General features: G+C 39.0%; 1 protein-coding gene across 11 annotated transcripts in view; it reads right to left on the reverse strand.

The window, feature by feature from the left end:
* Positions 1-3,003: 3,003 nt before the first annotated feature.
* The window catches only part of NAV2 (neuron navigator 2), a 783,367-nt gene continuing 759,210 nt past the window's right edge, over positions 3,004-27,160 (reverse strand). For all 11 annotated transcript variants that reach the window (XM_042439006.1, XM_042438987.1, XM_042438971.1 and 8 more), the window contains 6 exons: positions 25,906-26,141; positions 24,747-24,901; positions 21,873-22,141; positions 21,309-21,427; positions 10,357-10,560; positions 3,004-9,348 (listed from right to left, as the gene is read on the reverse strand). In XM_042439006.1, the coding sequence (XP_042294940.1) occupies positions 9,223-9,348; positions 10,357-10,560; positions 21,309-21,427; positions 21,873-22,141; positions 24,747-24,901; positions 25,906-26,141 (1,109 nt within the window). In that variant the 3' untranslated portion in view covers positions 3,004-9,222. The remainder of the gene's footprint in view (positions 9,349-10,356; positions 10,561-21,308; positions 21,428-21,872; positions 22,142-24,746; positions 24,902-25,905; positions 26,142-27,160) is intronic.

Genomic DNA, 27,160 nt, shown 5'->3' on the forward strand with positions numbered 1-27,160 from the left:
GATAGGATCACCTTAAGTTTGCCATAAGTTGGACACATCCTGTTCAGTGTATTTATTTTCAAGAATTACATCTTTATCTATTTTTTTAAAAAATATTTATTTGGTACTGTATTACTGTTTTCTTAACATTCAGTTTCATGAGAATAATTAAATAAATTGATCCACAAAATTATTGCAAGAAAACCTTTTGTAGGGGCTGGTAATGTGAAAGTGCTTCTCTCCTCCTCTAGAAATTTATAAAGTTGAGATTATTGGTCACCTAAAAGGGAATCTGGTTTTCATTGGCTTGAGTTTGCTGCCATCTGGTGGTCAATCTGAGGTAGCTGAGATGCTGTTGTGTGCCTTCAAATTGTTTCCAATTTATGATAACCCCAACCTATCAAGTTTTCTTGGCAAGATTTGTTCAGAGGGGTTTGTCATTGCCCTCCTCTGGGGCTGAGAAAATATGACTTGCCCAAGATCATCCAAGGTTTTCTATGGGGATTTGAACTCTTGTTTTCCTAGTGCAACATTCAAGCCATGCTCACTGTCTGAGATACCTGTTCTCAAAAGCCTGTAGTCTGTTCACACCTTTAAAATACGTAATAACTCAGTAAATCAAGAAGACAAGTTACACTGATTTGGCCCTTGTGGTCTCTTCCAACTCTAGGATTCTATGATTGATCTGGAATACAGGAAACTGTCTTATACGGAGTCAAACCATTGGTTCATCAAGCTCCAGGCAGGTTTCTTTCCTATTTCTAGCCACAGATCCTTGGCATTCCCTTGTGATCTCCCATTCACATAATCAAGGTTGACCCTAATTAGCTTTCAAAATTAGTCAGGAGAGGGTGTGTTCCAGATAGTATGAGAGATTTGAGTGCTACAATCCTTGCTGCTTACACTCATGGGCTTTAAGTGTAATTGACAGAATTACACTGTGGTTCCTGTATGAATGATGGTGAAGTACAAAATGTCACTAGCACTCTTGTGCTGGGCTTTCCTTTCCATCTCCTATGTAACCACAAGTGATTGCAAATCAGTGGGTGGGATGGATGGATGGATGGATGGATGGATGGATGGATGGATGGATGGATGGGCAGGGTCCCAGGCATCATCTAGCTGCAAGTTTTGCCATCTGGAGAACAAACGGTCACCCTTCCAGACTTCCAGCAACTACACTGGAAATCTGGGAAGGTGGTTCCTTTTGTTTTTTTGCCAGTTGCACAACTAGTTGGATTGTGCCCAGAAAAGACATAATGCTGTTGTAACTGGAGATAATCAATATGGGTTTGCTAGTGAAATAACACCTGTGAACATTTGAACACCTGGTTGGCTACCTACCAGTCCATCTATAGCAGTGATTCCCAACCTTTCTATGCACCAGACCCCTAGAAAACGTTTAATATTTGCACCCTCTACAAAAGTAATATCATATTTAAAAATTAAGAAGTCTAATTTCTAATTTTGGAACTACAAACAATACTGCTGGGGAATACATTGAACTTAAAAATCCAAATCCAAATTGAGCAATTAGATTCTAATTTATTCAGAAAAAAATTGAGTAATGACTTGTCACTCAAGGACAAAAGCTAGTCTTTGTCACACCCAAATTCCGGGCACTCCAGGTTGGGAATCCCTGCTCCATAGGATCCATGCTGAAAGTACGTCAGAAAACAAGGTATGATACATTCATATTTGCAGTCATTCAGATCCTGTACGAACAATTGGGGCATACATGATCGGACCTCAGAAATAAGGCCAGCTTTCACATTAGGATTTGCATTCAGTGTCAGTCAGCATAGTTGATGGCAGTGATTTGGCAAAAATCAGTTGCTGCTCATTACCCTGCACTTCCCATCTTTATCAACTGGCATGGCCATTGTGACTGGGATTACGGATGGGGTTAATTATTAGACTTGACGATCTTGATGAAAGTAGACTTTTTGCATCTCCCAAAGTTCACTCCAAGGACAACTGAATATCACCTTGAGAAATACATTTCTAAGGCTTATGGGATGTTTTGGAGAAATGAAACATGTATGAAACATGCATTTTATGCAATATTAACAGCTGGAAATGTGCACAGTTGAAAAGAAATACACATGATTTAGTCAATAGGGAAATTGTATACGTGAGGCATTGTATACACAAAAGCACACAGAGAGAATGTTTAAAAATGTACATGGATTTCCATGCATGGGGAAATCCCATCAGAGTCATTTAAAAATGAAGCAAGGGAATAAAATGCAGGTGGGATGTTGAGATACTGGACAAAAGCGAAATTGAGAAATGATCATATTCCTAACTGGGATTAGATGAGAGCATCAGTTTGGAAAAGGCTGGTCTAGGTGATGAACATGTCTGTCCTATCGCCACACCACAAGTAATTGAAATGGCACCAAGGGAGTAATGCATATGCTTTTCAACTATCTATGTAGAGCTTTGCTGTTGAATCAGAATAATACATATTAGCACAGGTTGAGATTCTACATCACAGTCTACGTTATGTAACTTTACAAATCCTTAGCTACACTGCAGAAGCACAAATAAATGCTGAATGAATTGTGAAGATGTATATCAGAGCACTGACAAGAGTGCTCCAATGTGCATCAGGTACTTCTGATGTGCATCAAGTGTGCCTGTTGTGCTTCAGTTCTTCTCAGTCAGTGTCCAGATGTCCACTGGTGAGTGCCCTGATGCGTTTACACTGCACTTCACACTGGACCACAATGCATCAGTCATTCTACCATTGCACAATGGATGCACATACACAGTAATGCCACAGCAGTCCAAAAGTGAATATGGATCTTGCTCAATTCTATTTCACACACATGCAAGTCCACTTATGAAGATGCAAGTCCCATACTGACATATTGTCATATCTATGACAAGGGACTGAATACCAGTCATTATTACTACTGTCATTTCCATCATAAATTATCTAGCATGTGAATGATGCGAATGATGTTCCAAACTTTGTGTAGCCAAGGACTGCAAAAATGGCAGTAAGACCAACAAATCTGAATAAATAAGCATCAAATTTATTGAATCATGAATAATTTAAGACTGGTACAATCATTAGCTTTATTCTCCATGATGTAGGATGGGGCAGGGCAGGGGAAGAATGGTAAGGGCAAACAGAGGCAAGGAATGATCCCAAATAGACCATTTGCAAATTCCAATCCTAAATGGTAGCAGAAAATTAAATAGAGAAGTGGAAAAAAACATCATACTGTACACAAAATACTCAATACCTAGTTTTTCTCTCTGTTAAAAATGGCTAGAAAAAATTCATCAAAATGCAGCACTTGTAATCAAATATTTACATTTCTATGTTACAATGAGAAAAATGTACATCTTAGAGAACTTTCCCCCCATAAATGGTTCCACTGGAAACAACTAGATCAAAACAGCAACCTTCCATTTAATATCCACACTTTTGTTTTTTTCCTTTTGTTTTCCTTAAAAGAGAATTGTCACATTTAGACAAGGTTCAAGACACAAAATATCAAAAGTTTAAGCATCAACAATGCAATATTTTAGGTTTTTTTCTTTTACTTTTTTTTTTGCAAAATATACCAAAAAAGGAGGGAGGCTAGCCATACCCTCCCTGTCTCTGCACCATTACCCTAAAAACCAAGGGGAAAAAAAAAATCACAATTACATAATTTATGACTGGTACAATTCTTGACCATTGTGAAGGAAAGGAAAATGTTGTATGCTTCCAGTTCATAACTAAACATGAATGTTGCATAGAGTTTTGTACTAAAACCAAACTAGAGGAAATCATGCCAATTTGGGTAAGGGAGAATGGCAAAACTGGAAGCAATCTGGGTAAAGTGTTTTGTTATTTGGATGTTTTTCTACATGAAAAAGATAAGCTTACTAAGGAATGTGCACAATGGGTAACCCTGCTTCCCGAAGTTTCAGAAAGGGCACTACAGTTGTGTGAAAGAATGTGATTATTCCAAGTTAATTTTTCATTGATCCAAACCATGGTCTGTTAGAGAGCAATAAAGAGGAGGATACCTTTCATGAATACCACAACAGGATGTGTGGGGAAAATTGGATATCTGACTCATTTTATATAAAGGTGATCAGGTAAATTAGACTTTGATGTGGATCCACCTCTAAGGAATGATTCACATATAATTTTACTAAGCTGTTATTATTATGGTGTGTGTGTGTGTGAAACCTTGTGTGCCTTGATATCTGTGAAGTGTTCTGACTCCAGAGAGACTTAATGCATACAGAGTTTTTGCATAAGTACCATTTCAGTGTCAGGATCAAATACTTGCATCCACAGTATTTTGCACACACAGAGCTGATCTTTCCTTTTAAATGATCCACAGAGCTCTCATCTCAAATAAGTACTCCTGCAAAGAACTGCAACAAAGTAATCAATACACACTTTTGCAAGGATCTCACTAGATCAAGACCAATGTGTGACACGACCATAAGAAACAGCTACTGCATGTTTTTAGATGCATCTCTATGGAACTGAATTGTCAAGAGTTACGTATCTCTGCATAAATCACTCACAGCAGAAAGTGGAGAAAACATAGCATTATGTACTAAATATTAGGTTCTGAGAGATACAATAAAATTGAGATGTATAACTTATCCTTTGGAGCACAATCAGAATTAAAACTCTGTTGATGTAGATTTATACACAGTGGCTATATTCCTCAAGCTAGTTGGTTAGAATCCAAGTATTTTGGTGTACGGTGGACTGTTATGCTTAAAGCAGACCAACTGAAATAAAGTGGGATTTAAATCAGCTATGTCTAACATATCCCACTGATTTCAGTGGTTTACTGGAAGCACAAGTGGCTCTAGATCTAAGCCTATTAGATTTAAGGTGTATACATAAAGCAGACTAGTCCCCTATATGTTTATCGAGTGGGGGAAACTCACCTTACTATGGAATAAAAGGTGACTTACACCAGACACATTTCTTTGTTTATACCAGGGAGATAGGCACTATGCCAGAATTTATTTTTCCAGGACAGAGTCTCAAGTGACAATTGAACCATTTCCTGCTAGACAGTTCCATGTAGATATCATCATGCAAGTGAAATGCCTCACTCTTCCCTGTCAAATCAGTGTGTAGTGGAGGAACACCCGTTTGCTAAACCTACTGTTAGGGACTGAACTTGTGCAATATCCAAATCTCACTTATTTGGAGTGCATCTCTTCCTAACATACAAAGGAAAAAAGCCCTGGATTTTAGAGTGGTGTGTGGATTCTATTAGTCACATTAGTCTGATTAGAACTTTAGCCATCTGCATGAATGCAAAGCAATGGAATTTTATCCATTGGGTTCAAAATATAAACTGTTTAAAAAGTATAACATAGGAATGAGGTCTAACAGAAAGAAAGCCAAATGGCCTGTTCCACTGCAAGTAGTGTTCCTTCAGTGGAGGACATCCCCTTCAAAAGGATTTTGGCAGAGTGGAATGTAAACATATTCCCACAAAATAAATGATTATGCTGAAATAAATTCAGAATGTACTCTGTTTTCATAAAAGAATAAATTCAGAAAGAAAAAGTAGATTGTACCATTGTATTCAATGCATAGAGTGAATGTTCCTTCTGGATTAAAAAAAAACACCCTGCATGTGGAAAGCTAGCACATCAGAGGGACAGCTATTACAGAATCAGTTTCACATGAGTGGAAATAAGTTTCCGCAAAAATGGAACTAAATGTCACAAGACGGGAAAAATTAATGTAGGAGATCTTTGAAGCCTGGATTCTATACTCAGTTGAAGAAAGCAAAATCAACATGTAGTAAAATAGCTAGCTTCTTCCAAAAGTAGCCTGATCATTTGAGGATTATGGATAATAGGAAATAAGGTTAGCAGAGTAGTCTATTTTGAAAAGAAAAGAAAAACCTCAAGAATCCCTTTTAGATCCAACAGTAAATGTCCATTTGAGCAATTCAGTATTGTCTTTTACAAATGATACAGTTATTTCAAAAGTTACTAGAAAATGGGTAAAAGGAACAAGTTCTTAAAAGGCTCAAAAGACAAATTCACTCCTGTCACTGAAAGCAGAAAATCATGAGGTATAATTAAAACTATCAGCTCAGTAACCTGAGTCATGGTAGCATGAACTTGCACATCTTGCATCAGTTAAGCCATATTAACACTCTCTTTTTAAAAACTGTTGCATTCTACCTGCATATTTCAAAACCAAAACACAGAAAGACTCTATCACTTCAAATTTAGCAGTGATGCCATTCAGTATCATAGGAAAAGGTGGGGTTTTCTTCTTCTTCTTTTGCTTCCATCAAAGAAACAATTATCCAATGATTAGCTGGTTAGCTATAGGCTGATATGGAAATTCTCAAAGTTTTTTCCGTCTCTCTGCATCCTTTTCCTCCTTTAGGTATTTTCACATTTGCAAGAAAAGAAATTTCATATATATTATTACAAACAATATTCACAGCAACTCACATCATTGTATTTCAAGAGATGACTTTGATAGCCCTGTTTTGTTTAAATTAAAAAGAACAAACCCTCCTCATATACAGCACTAATAGAATTCAAACACAATTAGTAGAAAGTAGGTAAGGCATCACGTTAAAAAAAAAAATCAGCACCCAAAGATAGCTGAAAAGGCGAGTGTGTGTGTGTATGCTGAGAACTGTGTAACTGCCCAAGGAACAGCCTGAGACACCTGGCTGGTTGTTGTTGCATTTTTTTAAAACCCACAAACCAGAGTGCAATTTTTGTTGAGGTGTTTTGTCCCCAGCAGAAGCACCAAGCCTTTATTTTTAACCCTCCACCCACCCATCCACACTTGTATTCTGTGCATTTGGAGATGACAAAAGGATCCAGAGAAGTACTGTATGCTGATTGTTTGGTGGTAAGTTTAAAAATACAATCCTGTTAAAATATTATAGTACAAGTGGGGAATATGTTGTCTTCCAGATGCAGGATTATGAAAGCCGCAGCCTAATGAACTCAGGGGGGTCACAAATTCGTCACTCCTACTTTATAAAGACTGTTCTCCTTTACTGAAGACTTGGCTAAGAAAAAATCTGTTGTTTTAAAAAAATCCGTAGTTTAACCTGCATGACTTGGTGGGGCTTAATGAGCACAGATTTTAAAACCCTATGTTTTCCCCTTCCTTCACATACATGTATATATGACTGACTGGAAAACTATCTACAAAATTTCTTAAGCAGAAAACTCGGGATTAACTACAAGAAATTAATTTACTTCAGTGAGTACAGTCTCACTGAAATGGTATTCATTTCCCCCAACTTTTGCTGTCTAGTAAGAAAAAAAAATACAAGCCATGATCCTTCTTTTATCTTTTCATGTGCTGATCTAAATGAAATGACTTTATTCCAAAGGAATAATGAATGTCTAACTCAAGGGATGATAATCAGTGTTGGAGAAGCAGAGGGAAAGGCAGAATTAAAATAAGTACCCAGGCTTCCTTAAAGGCATCTACTCCCTGAATAGGCTGCATTTGATAAGTCTTCGTCTTGGAAGAACATGCTCCCACAAATATGTATAATACCCTGCTCCTCATGTTGCCACCCCTTTCTACAAGCCTGATGTCTAGAAGTTCAGTGGGGCTGAAGAATGGCACCTGCATAGCCCTTTCTGATGTCCTGCTGAATTTACAGACATCAAAGTTGGGACCAGGAGAAGGCAACTATGTCAGATATGGGACCATGGAGCAAGTGAACGGAGGCAGGTCATTTATCCTATGTATACATGTATCTGCATAGGCAGAAGTACACTGATGGGCTCCAAAGAACCAAAGAACTAGTGCAACAAGCCCCCAAAGGGGCTTTTGTTCCATGGCAAATGGCTTCTGCAGTAAGGGAGTTCCATTTTGCAAAATGGAATTCCACAAAGGTTTTTGCAAAAGAGGAGTTAAAAGGTTTGTTCTATGCTACCAGGAGCAGCTGATCAAACAAAAAAAAAGGAAAGGAAATTTGCACTGAGTTAGTGCAAAGACAGAGCAGCCCTTCAAAACCTCACAACAGCTTCTTCAGCAGTTTGTTAAACCACTGATTAAATTGCAGTGTTCAAAAATCCAAACGGATGCTTTAAAGTGTTTAAATTAAAGGTTTTAAATCCACATGTCCTATATGTGGACTAGTGCCCAAAGAAGGGATGAGTAACCATCAACGAGAACCAACCTGGACTTTGCTTTCACTTTTTCTCTGGCCTGAATTCAGTTACTAGTTCCAACTAGATTAGAGCCTTTCAACCTCTTGAATTTACTTATGTGCCAACTTAACCAAATTTCCACTGATTCAATGGGTTTGTTCTGAAAGACACTAGAAGCTGGATTTCTCTCCACTCTCAGCAGGCCCTATTGCTGAAACAAAAAGTGAATGCTTAGTTGCATGGTTTGAGTTTTCTTCTACAAGTCCATATCCATTCTTCAGATCCTGGTTCAAAGGGGCACAGAATTTACAGCTTCAGTGTGAGGAACAGATGATGTCTAGCAGCTCTGCTCAATGGATTGAGTCTAGTGCCTGCATTTATATACACAAAATGAAATAAATAAATAAATAAAGCCAAGCCCTAAAGATGGGGAACAGCTTCACTGGTGGAGTGGTGTGTGTATGTATGAATATTTGAAATTTCCCTGTTTTTAATCTCTGCCTTTTTATGAAATATTATTACCAAGGCAACCAACTATTTTATAGCACCTGAACTATCGGTAGTTGAGGTTAGACTGAAAGATCATTTGTAAAAATTCCACCATTACTGAATGAGTTTGGTCAGAAGCAGCATAGATAAGATCCATTCCCTTTCTGGACAGTATGTGGCACAGAGCTCTCTTGTTTGTTTCATAGTTTTGAAGGCGAGCATTTTTCTTTTATCTTCCCCTCCAACACTCCCTCCCCCCCAAAAATTAATATAATCATGCTTTTATGGGGGGGAGAGAAGTATTCAGTGTCTTAGGTACGGGAGCTCACAGCAAAGTAAAAACAAAACAAAAAACAAAGTAGTGCAGTTCTTATTAATAGGAAAAAATAAAATAAAAGCACAATACAAAAATCAAGTGGGTTGCCTGCACCCACATTTGACACTGAACGAGGGAGATGGGAAGACAGAAGGGGGAGTAAGTTTATATTGTTCTTGCTGCTCTAATACTGAGACATCCCTCAGGACCACAGACCAGTTATCCTCATTGATCATAATATCTTCCCAAGTGAAGTAGGAGATGGACCATGGGACACAATCATTTCTGCTGGTTTTACATCACAATGTTGACTCCAGAGATGAATCAAGGATGTCATCATGGTGGCTGTTGCTGTTGGAGTCACTGTCATAACTCTGTGGGCTTGAATAGTTAGCCGCTTCTTGCAATCTCATCAGCATGTTCATCTGAGGAAGCACAGAGAAGGATATGAAAGTGTTAACTTTGATTTCAGTCCAAAGATCTTTGTTCATCCATTGTATTAAGTAGTATTCTGAAGTTAGCTTTCAGCACATTAAGAAGCCAAATGGAAGATAGACTCATCAGATGAAAGATAGTCTCAGTTTTTCTCCCATGTACACTGAATAGTAGCCAAAGGATGTGGGTCAAATTGAATTTGTTTGGAAAAAAAACATACACAATGGCTGTGTGCAGGAAACGCACGGACAAAGAATCCACCAGTCAACGAACTTAAAGTAATGATTTTACAGCTTGTATAAGTGGTGGTGTCATGATTATTACACATACAGTGACCTTGCACGTATTACAGAGGTAGGGTTGGAAAAGTGCAGTCTATGGGCTGTGTGTGGTTCCCCAAGACCATCTTTGGTTCCCAAGGGCCATCTCCAATTTTGGCAGGGATTTTTTAAAACTCCATGCTCCCATGCTCTCAAAATTCAGTGATGGATGGTGAATGTTCTGGTGAAGGGCATATGCTTGACCCTCAAGTAATTATCAAATCTAATGGATCATGTACTAGTTGGTACAAGATGACAAGAAGTTGATAAAATCAATCAAAAATCCCAGCAAATTCAATCTTAAAGTCATGCTCCCACACCATGGTGCCAACAGAATACACTGCTGCTCTAGCTACTAACTGCCTTATCTCTCTTCCACTCTCTCAACACATACACACTAAGATAATTGTTTGCCACAATGCATGCTTAAAATGTAATAAAATGTAGACAATGCAACTACAGTGACACAAGGTGAGCTGGAAACTAATTGTATCCTATGATATCATCAACAGAATTCTAAATGACTAGCATGCACGGCACGAAGTGCTAGGGGCTATAAAATGCATGTATATGTATATTTCAGACACTAGCTCTGAAAATTGGCGTTCAGTCTGCACAAGATTTAACCTTCTACGATTTAAAATCCCTTGCAGATATTATTCAGCAGACAAATCTCACCAGAGGATCTCCTTCAGCATCACTGGGGGGAACTTGTTTGCTGGTTGAACCTTCCCGTGGCATGGAATAGCCATCAAATCCAACATCTTCTGGCCGCAGTTGGAGCAACGGAGGCCATTCATGGTGTTGTGGGGTGGCTGCCCATGGGTAAGTCTCCGTTACCCATTTGGCAGGGTCCTCCCAAGGTGCTCTTCTTCCGTACAACTGCCAGCAAGCAAGAATAAGAAATCTCGCTTAATTTTTTAAAAAATGCATTTTAAATTAATATTTAGTTAGGTATCTGAGGTATGTATTCAAGCCTCTTTATGTGATTTGAGAGAATATGAGGCAGGCACACTGCAGGTTTGGCAGTTGTCAGAGTCCTGGACAGAAGACTGTCTGAGAGCCTCTATGAATGCAACCTTGAGTTCTATGATGGATAATGCAAAAGACATGTGTTAAACAAGCAAACATATTGATAAAAACATGTGACACCTTAAAAGACTAAAAACATTATTTGGCATAAGCTTTTATTTACAGTAGCCCACTTCATCAGTTGGAGTGATTCCTCAGCTGGCAAATTATTACAGACACAGTTACAATGGGTGAATCAGTGGTACAGGTAATCAGTGGGGTGAGAAGGAATAGCTATGTACAAAGCACACACTTGTACAGTGGTACCTCGGGATACGAAATACCCAGGTTACGAAATTTTTGGGATACGAAAAAATCCCATAGGGAATCATTGTTCCGGGTTACGAATGTTTTTTCGGGTTACGAAAAAACTTTCGGTGCTTTTTTCGGCTTTTTCGCATGGAATCGCGGCTTTTCCCCATTAGCGCCTATGGCAATTCGGCTTACGAAGGCTTTTCGGGTTACGAAAGCGGCCGCGGAACGAATTAATTTCGTAACCCGAGGCACCACTGTATTATTTTCTTGATAACAGTTAATCAAATATAGTTAGATAGTAGCACAATGTCTTGTGGTCAACACACATATAGCCATTGTCCTGTTGGTCTCAAGAGACATGAGCAATACCTCCTTTGAGACATGTTGATAGCCTTTCAGGGACTAAGGATAGGCTAATCTTTCTGTGCATTCCCAGTCCCCCTGCTCTCCCCCTTGTATCTATTCACAGATTATATTCAGTCATTGCAAATAAAGTGGAAAAGATGAATCTCAAATATCTGGAGTCCCAGCTTCATATTAGAACATCTACATTTATCACAGATCCATGTAAAGAACAATGGTTTTTCAACTGTATTCTAGGTAACCTTGGAATTTTCTCAGAAGACTATTGGGGCTCATGAAATTAATGGTGGACAATTATCCCAAAAGACAATCAAACACTGATTTCCAAGATATCGTGCAGTGATGGTATTCTTCTGTATTAGGTGAGTTTATCCTGAAATATCAGAACATGTAGGATGACAGCATGGACCAAAAGTGTTGCCCAGTTCATATTAACAAAATCACTTCCCCCCAACCAAGGGTCACACAGTATATTTATACCCCACACACCTCCATGCCACCATTCTCTGAAGATGCCAGACACAGATGCAGACAAAACAACAGGAATAAACTCTTCCAGAATAGGCCACAAACTATAATTTGTTTAAAGGTTTGCAAATCACTGCACTAAAACAACGTTGCAAAAATTCAATTATGAAGGCAAATTGAGAGGCTCAGGCGAGAAGCTCAAAATCAGTATCAAATACAGATCAAACCAAGACACACAATTTTTAAATACATCTGTGTGTACTGTATAGCATAGTAATATTCCTCCAAGGCACACAGAGTGGTGTAATGTGAGTTTTTCATTCAATTACACAAGTTCAAACATGCTTTTTTAAAAAGGAAGAACGAGACTGGGTCTTTCAGATAATTTTGGCCCAGATCAGATCAGAGCATGAAAGCAGTACTTCTTTAGATTATGAATCCCAGAATGTTCCTGGAGGAATTCTGTGAGTCATTTTCTAGAAAGTAACTGTTCCAGATAATAGTACTTCCGGTACAGACAATAGTATTCAATCCTATTCAGGAAGAATAAATCTTGGGTTGCCAGTTGACCAAGAAGACCATCTGCCTGGCCCAGAAATCCACACATGAAAATTTTGATACCATGGAAGCCACCAACCCAATGTTTTCTACATATGATGAACAACTTTCATTATTCCTTTGGAGCTTATAGGAGTTGTATTGCAACACATTTGGAGAACACCAGGTTGGGGAAGAACAGAATGCTTACCTGTAACTGTGGTTCTTTGAGTGAACACACACAACTGTAAATTCAAATGGGAAAGGCACTGTATTGGCACAGGTGACACAGTTGTGAGAGACCACAAAGAAGAAAGCTGTTATACAGCAAGTAGGCATTCTTGGTGGCTGCTCCCCAGCTATGTAACTACCTTCCTAGAGAAATTAGATTTGCTATCCTTTCGTAGGCTGGAAGAAACCTCTTTGTTTTAGCAGATCTTTGAAGACTGACTGCTGGGGGGGGGTGGTGGTTCATGTGCTATAGTATTTACATTACTTGTTCTTCTTTAAAAATGCTTTGCTTTTAACTGCATTTAATATTATTGATAGTTTAATTATATTTTTAACTTTTATATGATATAATTTTTTAGCTGTATCTGTTTAAACTTTTTAAGGCTACCTTGAGTCCCAGACTGGGAAAATGTGGGATGGTGATGATGATGATGAATATAGTTCAAGGTATAGCACAGAGGCCACTTGATAATGATAACAGCAACAACAACAATAACACATACTAGGTACAAGAGGTAAGTACAATAACTAAAGCACACTCAAGGAGCAGAGTGTCGAATGAAACAGAAAAAGGAAAACAACAACAACCATGTAGATAGTTCCCAATAGAGCAGAGTAAGATTTCATTTTTATAAATACCGTACTAGGTTAATTAGACCCTTAAAGAAAGTGGTATTCATCTGGGAATCATGCAGGGGAGGAAAACAAAGAAGGTCAGTCCTCTCTTCTGAGGATGTCATACCAGAGAAAACCGTTAATGACGGCAGAGGTAAGAAGCTTCTTTAATCACCATCCTTTTTAGACTAAACACGGCCCAACCTTTGTCAAATTCTATGCGTCCAAGTTTGGTTTTAAAGCCATCAAAGAACGACATCTCAGTGCTTGGCATGCCTTTCTTTTTTTTGGTGCCAAGGAATAGGTGATTCAGCAGATTTTAGACTCTGGCTTCAAACACCCATAACCCAACACCACTTTGAAGCAGTGTTTTGATCTGAATGCAGCTTGGTAATACATTGCAAACAGTCCTGCACTCTGGAGCCAAGGATTTTTGTGAATACTTATGTACACACTTAGCCAAAATCTTTCCAGTGAGATGAATGCTGAAACAAAGAAAGTGCTTTCCAGAGGAAAATCCTTGTAACAGAGAGTTTTAGGTGTGCTTTCCAGATGAAAATGAAGATTGATTTTGTTATTCCTGTAACAGTCTTAAGTGGGTGCCCTTTGGAGGGATTATAGTTCACTTGCTGTCCTTCTGCTGTGACAGGGTGCGTGCATGCGTGCGTGCGTGTGTGTGTAGGGAGAGACAAGGCAAGGATGGAAGAAAGGCAGGAAGGGAATGTCTTTTGACGTGTCTGTCAGTTAAGAATATTGTGTCTAATGAGAATTTAAAAGTTCTGTTAGATCCCTGCATGTCACCTATTAACCTCAGGTTAGACCTTTCTTTGTGAATAGTGGTTTAACTCATTGCTCACTTATGAAACATAAAAATGTGCAAGAAAACAGCAATCATTTTAAGAAATAGTTGAGATATAATTAACAATGACTGGGCAGTATATTCATTCATTTGGTCATTATATTGATCAAATGAGATGCTTCAGAGAACATCTTCTTGAGTAACATGTTAACAAATGTTACTGGAGGGAACATAGAACAAAAGAAACATCTGTAATAGATGAAAGCTTTGTCTGCATTTAAAAAACAAAAATAATGGATTACAGTAAGCCAATGTGAGGTTTCAGCAAATTTGCATTGCCTGATTAAATGTGTTTACAGTCTTTCTATACACTTTTAGCTAGAACCAAGGCCCATTTTGTTCATCAGGATTTACTTCCATGGAAATGACTACAGGACTACAGATTAGATAACCTAAATAGTCATGGATTTTCTTCACTGTAAATTTTTCAGTCTAACAGACAGAGATTTTTTCTTTTGGATATTTAATGCACGCGTGCGCGCGCGCGCGCGCGCACACACACACACACACCATGAGAACAAAAAATTACAAACAGGCTGCTCATGGCTCTCATCTGTGTGAAGTCTATGTCCTTCCTCTTTCATTTCTCTCTACTTTAAAACTGAAACTTCAACAGTCTAAGTAAATATGATTTGTATTTTTTTTAATTATACATTGCATGATTTCATAGACCTGTACATTGACAATGTTAATTCTGTGATCAGAATCCCATAGCCAAAGAAAAAACTCAAGTCTGTATTATGCAGTTTCCCCCCCTCAACTAAAGCTTGGAAAATGTTACTTTTGGAAGGATTTTTAACTCCTAGAAAGGCAGCAGCAAAGTTGGCCTGAACCCTTTTCATAATTCTAACTAGAGTAAGCCCCCTGGATCAAATGATGAGTCAACACTTTTGCAAATACCACTGATTCAATTGGTTTGCTCTAATCAAGACTATCAATAGAATTCAGGCTCAAAAAGTAATTTTTTAAAGCTCTGGTTTCAATCATGCCAGTGAATAAATCTTGGTTGAAACAACAGATGGCATAACATATCACTCAGATTCTGATATATGCCATAATGGGCTACTGTTTAAGAAATACCAGACCAAATCCCTTGTGAGCACATAACATTATTATTACCTAAATGCTAGAAGATGGGCTGTAAATAAATCACAAATGGACAAGGTTAACACATACGGTATTGTATACTTGTAAACAGAGCCTGAAAAAAAATTTCTACTTGGAAAACTATCTAATACCAGGAAAATAAAACAAGGAAGATTACTAGTCTTGCTTCTCGACCATCAGTAATTCTAGGACAATACACTTGTGGGGAAATGTACTGTTACAGTGAGTATGAAGACAAATTTAAATTTAAATAAAAATAATACGGATAACAGCTGAGATCCTACATTGTCCAGCATGACAAATTAATTCCACTGTTGGAACTCCACTGTGGCTGACTACCCACCTCTTTGAAAACTGTTTTGCTGTGACAGCCCCCCCTGAATGGCCATTCCATGGTTGATGGAGAGTGAGACGGTGGTTAGAGACGCACCTAGCTGTGCCCCATAGCCAGATGTAGATGAATAATACCTTCAATCAGGATGACCATTCAGGGAGGCTGTTGCTGCAAAACTGTGAGTCCTGGTGTGGGGTGCTTTGGTCACTGCAGAAGGTGGAAGAGAATACCAAATTCTGCTATAACATTTTAAAAAGTGGGGACATACACAAGCATGAAGTGGACTTACACTGGCTAATGTCACTATCACCCTATGCTCTAAAGAGAGATTTGTGGGTACTCCCAATGGAAACTTTGTACATCTTCCTTTTGAACATCAGAACCTTACATTATTCATATTTCTGAAATTCCCTCAAACAAGGCTTGCCATGTGAGTGAAGGGTTAGTTGGGGGCTCTTATCACTCGGCACTTGGAGGAATTGGAACAGAATGGAACAGGGGGGAAATATGTGTTACTGCATAGGAGAACTCCGCCGAGAGTCCCCAAGCTGTTCCTGGCTGCAGATTTTGAAGGACGATTTTGAACTGTTCTTCAAAATTGGCTGCCATGGAACGGCTGGGGAATGGCTTGGGGACTCCTGGCAGCATTGGTGGCGTTCTCCCATGCAGTAACACATGTTTTCCCCCATTCTATTCCATTCCTGTTCCTCCAAGTACCGTTTCATAAGCTTAACAGTTTCTTTTTGGGATCAGTGAACAAGTGATCATTTCTTTAGATCTAGGATGCAGATGGTAGCAAAATCTAAAGCAAAGACAGCAGAATGTTACTAAGCAAAGTTGTCCACAAGATGGTGCAACGTGACCAGAAGACAAGGATTGTCAATGAAACGTTAAATCACAAAACCCCATCAGTGAAACTGTAGGACTCTCATTAGGTAGTCAGAAATTTGTGCTGGAGACAAAAAGAAGTACCCTTCTCAAACCTGCTACCCTCTACTATGTGTCAGATACATCTGGTTCAAGATGACAGAGGTTGTACCCAAAACATCTGAAGAACACCCGATTGAAGAAGGCTAAGCTAAGGGGTAACTGCTGTAAATACAGAAACGAATGATGAAGCATGGTTCCCCTCCTCATCTTCCCTTCATATCTGTTGTTCCTTTTGCATTGTACCTTATAGGTAGTAAGCCAGCCTTACTACTATAGTTTCTGAGGGCCCGAACAGACAGGCCAAAATAAAGCTGCTTCGGATCATTTTGGAGGTATGCTGTTTAAATGAAACATGCATCCTAAGAGGCTGGAAGCCACGCCAAAGCCATGCTCCAGTCCTAAGAACTGGAGCACAGCTTTGGTGTAGCTTCTGGCCTCTTAAGATGCATGTGTCATTTAAACAGCATACCTCCAAAATGACCCGAAGCAGCTTTATTTTGGCCTGTCTGTTCGGGCCCTAAGATTCTCTGGGAGTCTTCTTCATTAAAGACGAGTGTAGAAATATTTAACTATATTGGGATCTGAGACTGAATCTGGTAAATTTAAATTCCGTTTTCAAATCTCCACAATAAAAAGTATGTGGATGGTTACCTTAAATTCTTCCTTTTTCTCCTTTAAAAAATGCAACCTTTTCCTTAAAAGAATATATATTCTTGCAACTATTTTTTTATTGCTCTTAATGTTGCTGAAAACATCTCTTAACAGCTATTTTTGTTGCCAACCAAAGTGAAATGAACAACAGCTTGTGGAACAGCTGTGATTTTCAGCATCCTTAATTTATTTGAAGGTATCATGTACAGAAGAAACATCTGGTGAGGTGAGTCCAAATAGGCACGATTCAAATGGAGGAGAGCCAGTGTGGTGTAGCAGTCTGAGCGTTTGACTACGGCTCTGAATAATTGGGTTCAAAACTCCACTTGGCTAAGGAAACTCACTGGGTGATCTTGGGCAAATCTCATATTCTCAGCCTCAGAGGAAGACAATGGCATTCCTCCTCTGAACAAATCTTGCCAAGGAAACCCTGTGATAGGTTCACCTTAGGGTCATCATAAGTCAGAAATGACTTGAAGACAAACAACAAGAACAACAAGTGTAGTAAGCTGTAGATTTTCTTCCTTTGAGTACATGTCATGCACTGAAGATAAAACAAACATATACATCTCAGGGATACAGGATGTTGTTATTGCTGTTAAATTGATTTTGACTTATTGTGACTCGATGAATGAGAGACCTTCAAGATCCCTGGAAGTCAACTGTTCTGCTCAGACATTGAAAACTCAGGGTTGTGGTTTACTTGAATGGGTCAATCTACCTATACTGTATGAGATCCAGTGTGGTGTAGTGGTTTGAGTGTTGATTACGACTATGGAGAGCATCGTTCAAATCCTCAGCCATGGAAACCCATTGGGTGACCTTAGGCTAGTCAAACTTTCCTAGCCTCAGAGGATGACCATGGCAAACTCTTTCTGAAGAAACATGCCAAGAAAACCATGTGTTAGATTGGCCTCAGGGTCACCATACGTCAACAATTATTTGAATGCACACAACAACAACCACCTATACTGTGGTCTCCCTCTTTTCCTGCTGCCTTCCAATTTGCAAAGCACAGCCGTTTTGTAAGTGCTAAGAAATGGTAACATGAATTTTCACCTACAGCACACAGAATAACTAATTTCATAAACACATATAGGCCTATGATGAGTTGGAGTGTAAAAAATAACAGCTGCTTTCTTCACCTAAACTGGAATTAATGCCTGCACATACAATTCTTATCCTGTATGTTGTTATCCAGCACAAGTGCCACAAGGTGGCAACAACTGCAGCAGAAATACAAAACTCAAATGTATTAATATAGGTTGCCAGGAATTAGGGGTGGAGGAATTTATTTATTTACATAGAATGGGACTTATCTGTTTAAGAACTTTGCAAGATATCAAAGATGGAGTGAAGAAAGATTTTATATCACTCCTCAACTTCCATATTTTCACAAAAATAAAAATGTAGCAAGGGGGAGCTATCACAACCCACTTTTACACCTAGAATGAGTGGATTTCATGGCTAAAACAAAACCATGCTCCTCTAACAACACTGTACTGTTGGGGTCACTAAAAAGGTAAGAGAAAAGGGTGGTTCTTTTAAATACACCATTACATACTAAGATGATTTATTAAACATGCATGCATGGGAGTGGGAGACAGTATTGCCAGAATGGAAATTTGTGCCAAAGATAATTTTTAGTAGGAGCCATGTGTTAGTATTATTATATTGTTTGTTGGCATGTCTAGTTTGGAATCCAACTTTAAAACCCTCCATACTTCTTAGAATGAACCAAGGGTCAATCTACTTAAGTTGCCCACTCAGATTTACTTTCAGGCCTAATCCAGCACGCACTCACATGCAAAAACTTAATGCTCCACGTACATACATGTGACCTGGTTGTCTCAGATGTACAAAAATTAAAAGAAATAATTAGATTTTGTACAAGGAATGAGACTCAAGTTTGAATAGGGCCAGTCTTTGATACTTTAAGAATAATGCAGCCTTTAATCTGATTCAGCATGGGCCTTCTTTTGTTCTTAAGTACACTTTTGATAGTCCCCTCACCCTTATTCAAATATATTAAGACTAGTTATTTCTGGAAAAGGTCTGTACAGGAATCAATGTATCTTGCTCAAAATACATGTTTTCTGCCTCCACAAAACTTTTTTCTGCATGAGAAAATGGTATGCATTTTTTGGTAGAATTTTTTCTTTCTCAATGAAATCACAAAGTACAAGTAACGGTTGAAAACTGCACAGACTATCATGCATTCTTGTAGAGTGGGGAGAAAAGAGTTGAATTTATTCTACATTACATTTGGGAGTGAAACAACCAAAGACTGACATTCATGCTTCCAGCAGACCCTCTTTTCAATTCCTACTGCTGTTGCAGCAGGGATAGTGGCAGAATGTTTTACCATAACAGTAAGCACCTCTTTATTCAACTAGTGAAGAAAGAGAGACCCACAATATCTCAGTCACTCAGCTATCCCCTCCAGGAGCACCACAAAAATGATTAACAGGTTTTGAAGGTTAAAGTGTTACAAAAAGCAGGTTTCTCTTGCTTTGCTTTATCCTTATGATTAATTCGTAAAATGTATTTTAAACCAGAAAGAATTATTTGTTAGGGATGATGGGAGTTGCAGCTCTTCTCCTGGCTTTCACTCTCACCACCCTGGTCAGCGGAAGAACAACCAGTTTGACCAGTAGCTCTGAGAATTGGCTGAAGATGTCTTCCAATCTTCTCTGCAGTCTGCTGGTTCTTGTTCAGCTCTCAAGACACCAGTCAACACAGTAGTCTTCTTGAAAAGATCTACTTTTATTCTAATATATACACTATGCACAAAACAATTCACTACTCACAAAATCCACACTACTATACTCCTCAATACCCACAAAAAGTATTGTCATACATTATTGCTTATATAGACATTTGTCTCTCTATTCATTATACAGTTGCCACCTCCTGGGCGTGTACATACATTATGATTGACATACCATACTTGGCTCAATCTAGACCTCACATTGCATCATACATTACTGTCCACTCAATGACTCTCAGGTGATATCAATTTGCACCTTTTCACTTTGTCATTGCCTCATATGTCCTTGGCTTTCAGGACTTTCTAATTACATTACTTACAACACCTGTGTGACAATTCAATAACTTTTGCTGTGTCATGTTACTTTCAAATACATTCATATACATATTATATTTCTTGTGACTATATATCCCATGTGGCTTTTTCCTGACAATATTGTGCTTATGGCACAGTTCCAGTCTAGACAAAGGAAAATGCTGATGCAGATCTACATAATTTGTGACCCAAGCCTAAGACAAGACTAAGAAGCTTATTGCACGGGATGCAGCTGGGATACAGGATGCAGAAGGGAATTATTGCATGTAATTCACTGCTGATTCCCCAGGCCAAGTACAGTCCAGCTGCATTCTGGCTCCCAAGCCGTTTTTCAAAGCTAGGTGGCCACTTTTCAAAGCTGGGAGCTTTCTGACTTGGAAAAGTGGCTGCTGAAGAACGCCTGAGAGCTGGGATGCAGCCAAGCTGCACTCACCCGGCAGAATCAGCAGCAAATTACATGCAATAATTCCCACCTGCATCTCAAGTCTTGGCTGCATCCTGTTAGGATGCAGTCAGGTTAAATGTGCGTGTAGTAAGCTCCTAAAAGGAGAATGGATCATATCTTAACTAACTCATCATAGCAGAAAGTGTATGTGTTAGAGAAAATAAGTTTTTTTTCTCCTGCCTGCTCAGGTCTGAAATAATCAGCTATGTTGTTGAAGAAGATTAGTTACTACTGATAAAAATTACAATAGAGAAATGTGCAATTTCTGAAGACTCCTACACACACAAAAAAGGGTCAAAACGAATAGCAATAGCAAGTACATTTCTATACCACTTATCAGTGAACTAGCACTCCCTAAGTAGTTTACAATGTGTAAGCCAATTGACCCCAACAAGCTGGGTACTCATTTTACTGACCTACAAAAGGATGGGAGGCTGAGTGGACCTTGGAGCCCTTCTCTAGGATCAAACTTAAAACGTTGTGGCTACAGTATCAACATTTAACCACCACATCACAAGGGCTCCTTTTCGGAAGATAAGATAAGGAAAACAAATCATATAATATGTCTTGTGGGTGTGTTGCTATTAAAAGGGTATTTTGCCAGCCAAGCCCAAATAACCTTGGAGTAAAAAAACAACAACTTTTGAACAAGGATATGATTTCTAAGCAGGATCATTACCTGTAGTCCTTCTCTGACAGCCTCAAGAAGATAAGGAACAATGGAATAGTTCCACAGGTCAGTAAACCAAACTCTAGACCCATCCACATCTATAGGGCATGAGAGGAAGAGTCGTGGACCTACAAGAAAAAGAAAATTACACACTGAATATATTTGGCAAGCATGGCTTGTAGCATTTATTTTAGGCTCAATGTGAAGCATGAAGTCATACGAAACGGAACAAAATGAAAAAAGAAAAGGTAGAGATGATACGTAAAATTACCAAATATTTATGAGGCAACATTTGATTCCATAACAAATGAACCAATTAATCACATTTAAAGTGTGTACAAATTGACCAATTTACTGTGACATCTTGAAGTGGATATGTATTTTAAAGTGAGTATTTTCAACAGACCAGAGGCTGTCTATGAAGTTCACATTATACTTTTTGACTGATTCTGTGATCTGTGTGACATTAAAGAAAAATTATCTAAGATCTTCGGTAGAACAAAATAAATTTATGCCTCTGCAAACTATTGGAAAATGTCTTATGAGTTCTGAGAGATAATTCCAAAGTCTCACCAATAGTAACATCTGAAGAACTATGAGCCTCCAAGAACTTGTTGAGATGTTGCCAGACTTTAGGAATCCAATCTATGATCTTTATCAATTCCACATTTCTCATCCGGCCACCAATTTCTGTTTCAATGAGCTTCCTTCTCAAGAAACGACCAAGAAACCCCTTGACTGGCTCAGTGTGGTTGGCACACAGTACCCATCTGAAGTTGTGGTGGAGTTGAAGGTTAGGTGTAGAGGACGTTGCCTGGTTCATTGTTCCAATAATGTAGGGACTATGGGAAACAGATTAGTAAATAAAAACTCCTTAAAAAAAACAACAAGAAAACATTTAACTGATCACTTCATCTTTTCCTTACTACCACTGAGGTGTGAATGAACTTAGCAACTCTGATACCTCACTTTAATAGTGGCTGGATTTCTGTTGTGTTATAAAGTATTTCAAACAGATAATCTGCTTATCACATAGAAGGCTGAAAAAAGTAGAATCTGTGAGAGAGTATGAACTGAGTTTTATTAGGGTAATTCCTCACCTGGAGCTATAGACTGGGTGTCCTGGAAGATGGAGTGGGAGAAATAGGTGAGATTGCTGAACAGACAGAGGATTTGAGAAATTACAACCTGAGTGACAAGAGGTACTACAGGAGAGGTAATTTGCCAGTAGCACTCGCAAATCCTCTTTTATTCTCTGACCTTTCAGTGTGTCCAGCACTCATGCCAAAGTGATGTTCTAGCCAGTAGGATGTAACAGTCAGGCCCTGTCAGACATGTTCCTAGAATATTTCCTGAAAATATTTTCTACACACCACATTCAAAGAGAAATCTCTATGAAACTGTATCCTAAAAGGCAGATAAGGCCTCTCAGGATTGGAAGCGTGGGATTGAAAAAATCTCTAAATACAGTGAAATATCTTGGAGATGGGAGAAGGGGGACTACAGACACTTGGGAGGCAAAATAATAAAAAAGGGTACTTCAGGCCCTGGACAGACAGGCCCTTTGTGGCATCACGGCAACATGCTAGGGTTGCCTAGGGGCAGCATGTGCACACGCCCCGCAACCCTAGCACATCGCCATGATGCCATAGCACTGCAGCACCGTCCAGACAATGTGCACAGCTATGACGTCACTGCTGTGTGCTGTCCAGATGGACCCAGGCAGCAGCCATGTGCTCGCGCCGCCAGCATTTTGCGGCAGTGCTAAAAGGAGTCGCTCTTCAGCGCTCCTTTGTTTTCCGTGTAGCCGCGCTGCACAATTTGGTTGCTGTGGCGCGGCTATGCAGAAAAGAGAGGCGGCTCCTGGCTGCCTCTTTCTGGCGGTCTGTACCCGCCTGAGTTACCCCAGTTCTTGGAATTTAAGTGGGATAAAATGGGAGGAGGGTCTTCCAGTATCTTTCCTGATCCCTGTTTGTTCTCTATCCTAGAGGGTCAAGTTGGGGGGTGGGGGTGGGGGAGGGAATGCACAGATGTTAGAATGAGAAGCAAGGAGCCCAATCTGCTGTAATAGTTTTATTTACCATCTGTCAAGAAATATTACTCAAGGGCAGAATAGGTGAAGGAGGCAAAGCTGTACAGGAAAGGGATGCAAAGAGGTTGAAAGTATGGAGTAAGGGTTAACAAAAAATCAATGGAGGCTCAGAAATGATTGTTTAAGGAACTTATCGCACTCACTTTCGTTCCCAATCTGGGCACGGGCAGGGGATGCGGACGGCCGAGGTAGAACGCATTTTACCGCATGCTGCACTGTCCTCAAGCCGGCCCCAAGCCATCGTCTATCTCCAAGCTGTTCCCATTCAGGGTTGAGCTGTGTGATTTTGGTCCGACGGAAGCTTTCTGCCAGACCAAAATCACACAACTGAGCCTTGATTAGGGCCGGCCTGGCGACGGGTGATGGCATAGGGCCGGCTTGAGGATAATGTGGTGTGCCGTAAAATGCGTTCTCCCTTGGTTGCACACATCCCCTGCCCATGTTGATTGGGGATGAAAGTGAGTGCAATAAGGTTGTAACTCCCAGTGCACTCAGCTCTAAGCAAGGTCAATAACAGTCTTACTTTGAGTCTAAAGACATGAAGAGCACTCTGTTTTTGGCTGCAAGGGGACCTTGAAGGATAGGAGTGATGAATAGTAACCAAAGTTGTAGCACAGTCAAAGGGATGTAACGGTTGAAGATGTGAGATTGGGTCTTCTTGGTGTCTGCACCAAGACTCCAAAATGTCATTCCTAGGGAAGCTAGTGAAGTATTTAAATATTTATTATTTAAAGTGAAGACTTTTATTTATTTATTTTGACACATTTGAGAACTGATGGCTTTTAAAGAAAGGGATTTTTAAGAAGGTGTTATACTGTTTTTATTGTTTTGTTAAATGTCTTTTTATTATTTTACAGTACAGTAACTTATGTTTTCAGTGGTTTTAAATGTTATTGATAGTTTAATCTCATTTTAATGTCATCCTTTTACACACTTTAACTGTATTTTATTTTAATTTGTAAGCCATCCAGAGGCTAGTTGTGGGGAAAAGGTGAGGCACAAATGAAGTTGTGGAGGAGGAGGAAACTGAATTTCATATACTAATCTGAAGTAACAACCAAATCTTGGGTTGCATTTTTATTCATACTAGGCTGTTGCCAAACTAATATAGCATCTATTAGAGAAGCACCATTAAACTCAGTGGGAACTTTTTTTGTGTGTAGAGGTCCATTGTCAATTAGTTTACTTGGTCCTCATTGAAAACAATGGAACAAACGTCATGCTTGACTTTTCACTGGGACCTAGATTAAAGTAACAATCTGGATCCACCCCAATGTGTTCTGCAATAATTTCAGGGAATTCCTGAATGAAACACACTTTCTGTTCTGAACGTTTTAGATATAATATGCTATTACCATTTATGGTACTTGCAGTTCAAAAGGCCATTGAAGATCTCTCCTAGGGAGCTAACATGGTGCAAGTTGTCCAAGATGATCACCAGAGGCATCTCCACAGCATTATTTTCACTATTACATTGGTCAGCGAGGTTGGAAAGATATTGACGGAGTTCCTGGGATGTAGATGGGAAAGAGAAAAATTGGCTTTTGGAAATCACAGAAGGATTCAAAGAAGTAATAGTAAATCACATAGACCCAAGTATTTCTTAAGAGGAAATAAACTTTTGAATAGAATTAAAAACTACAGCTTGGGCAAATTTGGTATCTTGTTTTTTAAAAAGTGACTTTTGTTCCTCCCACAACAAGTCTCAAGAATGATACTGCCTCCTCAGACCTATCTTGACCTGATCACTGAATGAAGTGTGGTTTCTGGACAGCAAACAGAGCTGGATGTATGAAAAGCAGCAGCTAAATGCCAAGATGACAAAAGGAGGCAAGAAGAGGCTTGGTATTGACAACTGTGGCTTTAATAAGCAGCCAAGATTCTTTTTTTCTCCACATGCCTATCAAGTCCATGAACTTTGTTGTGTAGATAGAGATACAGATATAAACTGCATCTGCTCTGCAGAAATAATCCAGGTTGACACCACTTTAACTGCCATGACTCAATGCTATGGGACTCTGGGATTTGTAGTTTGGTGAGTTATTTAGTCTTCTCTGGTAGAGAGCTCTCTTGCCACAATAAACTACAATTCCCAGAACTGCACAGCATTGAGCCATGGTAGTTAAAGCAATGTCAAACTGGATTATTTCTGCAGTGCAGATGCAGCTGTATCGCTATAGAAGAAAACAAAGGAGTCTCCAAAGTACATGGAACTAGTAATTGAGTGCCATTCCTCACCAGATAGTGGTTTTCTGTGACCAAGGGGTGGTTACAAGAGGTCCCCTGAAAAAATGGTTTAGTAATGTTTTCTTTAGGTCACACATTGAGAAGGAACGCCAGCACTCTCTTCAAGCAAAGTGTTGTCTCTATCCCTGTTCAAGTCAAGGTATAAGGATGCTTTGCTTGCAGAGTGTGCTAGTATTCTCAATGTGACCTAAAGAACACCCCACCAAACCATTTGCTCAGGGGATACATTTGTTTTCATTTGCAAACAGTTAATTTCTGTATGCTCACCTTACTAGACTTGTGATCCACATTAAAAGTTGCAATAGCACCATCAGCCAGCTCTCTGCCTTCTCTAAGTACCATATACTCTGACAGACGATTGGCTAAGTAAGTCTTTCCTGTGCCACTTGGACCAGACAAGATGATTCTCCTATGTTCCACCAACAGTGACACATAGCGCTGTAATATAGGCTTTGGAATCAGGGACTCAAACACCAGGCAATCCAAACTATTTTCTGCGATACCTGTATAAACAGAGGGCATTTATTTTTTGAAAAAAATTTGAAGTTATTTTTGAACAGTTTTAAGGATTTTAATTGAAACGTTTTAAGGGTTTTAAACCCCAGGATCACCTACACCTATAGGACATGAAAGAAAGATTAGCAGACCTAACAGAAAGAGATGAAGAAAATTATGCAACAAATGCATTTGGTGGGCATGGTTTGTAGCATTTCTTTTAAACAAATAAATCCAAAAGAATTATAGCTTTCACAGAAAGAAAATCAATAATACTTAAACCTCGAGTTCATGAGATACTCTCTGCAGTTCCCCATAACAAAGGTTGTTAAAGTGGTTTCTAAATAAATGCTTATTTAAGTACCATTTCTTGAATAAGAAAATACTCTTTATTTAAAAGGGAAAAAAATAAAACATCTTTTTCTCATGAGATGTGGTTCCTACTTGAAACAAAGTGGAAGAAAGGAGATAATATATACAGATTTCTATGTATACATTCTCTGATAATGTATACAGATCACTGCAAGTTGACTGGTAAATATGCAAACTTTCATAAAAGAGTAGGGAATATTGGTAAGACAACTGCATCATAAGAGATTCCGTATATTGCTCAAGTCTTGAATAGGTATCAGTTTCATGTTCTTCCATGAACTGTACTGTATGAAATCCCCATGTAGGCCATTTATATTTTTACTGATAATTATATTCACCTCTTGCTCCTCATTGACAAATGGCTAGCTGTGACGTGAACAGAATGCTGGACTAGACAGACCTTTGCTCTAATGTATCCTGTTTTTAAATATTTGCAATATGCCACTGAGGTTATCCATATGTGCATTTTCTCCAACATCACTTGGAGACCCATACATGTTGACTACATCATCTGCAAAACTTCATATTCATGCTGGCAGACTGTGAACTTTTGTATGATTTTCAGGCACATATCTACAATCACTGTTTATGCATATCCCCACCTGTACTTATATAAATCATTCTTCCACTCTCTTTGAAAGAATATTCCTTAATT

Source organism: Sceloporus undulatus, chromosome 1 (genome assembly GCF_019175285.1).
Source record: "Sceloporus undulatus isolate JIND9_A2432 ecotype Alabama chromosome 1, SceUnd_v1.1, whole genome shotgun sequence".
Lineage (NCBI taxonomy): Eukaryota > Metazoa > Chordata > Lepidosauria > Squamata > Phrynosomatidae > Sceloporus > Sceloporus undulatus.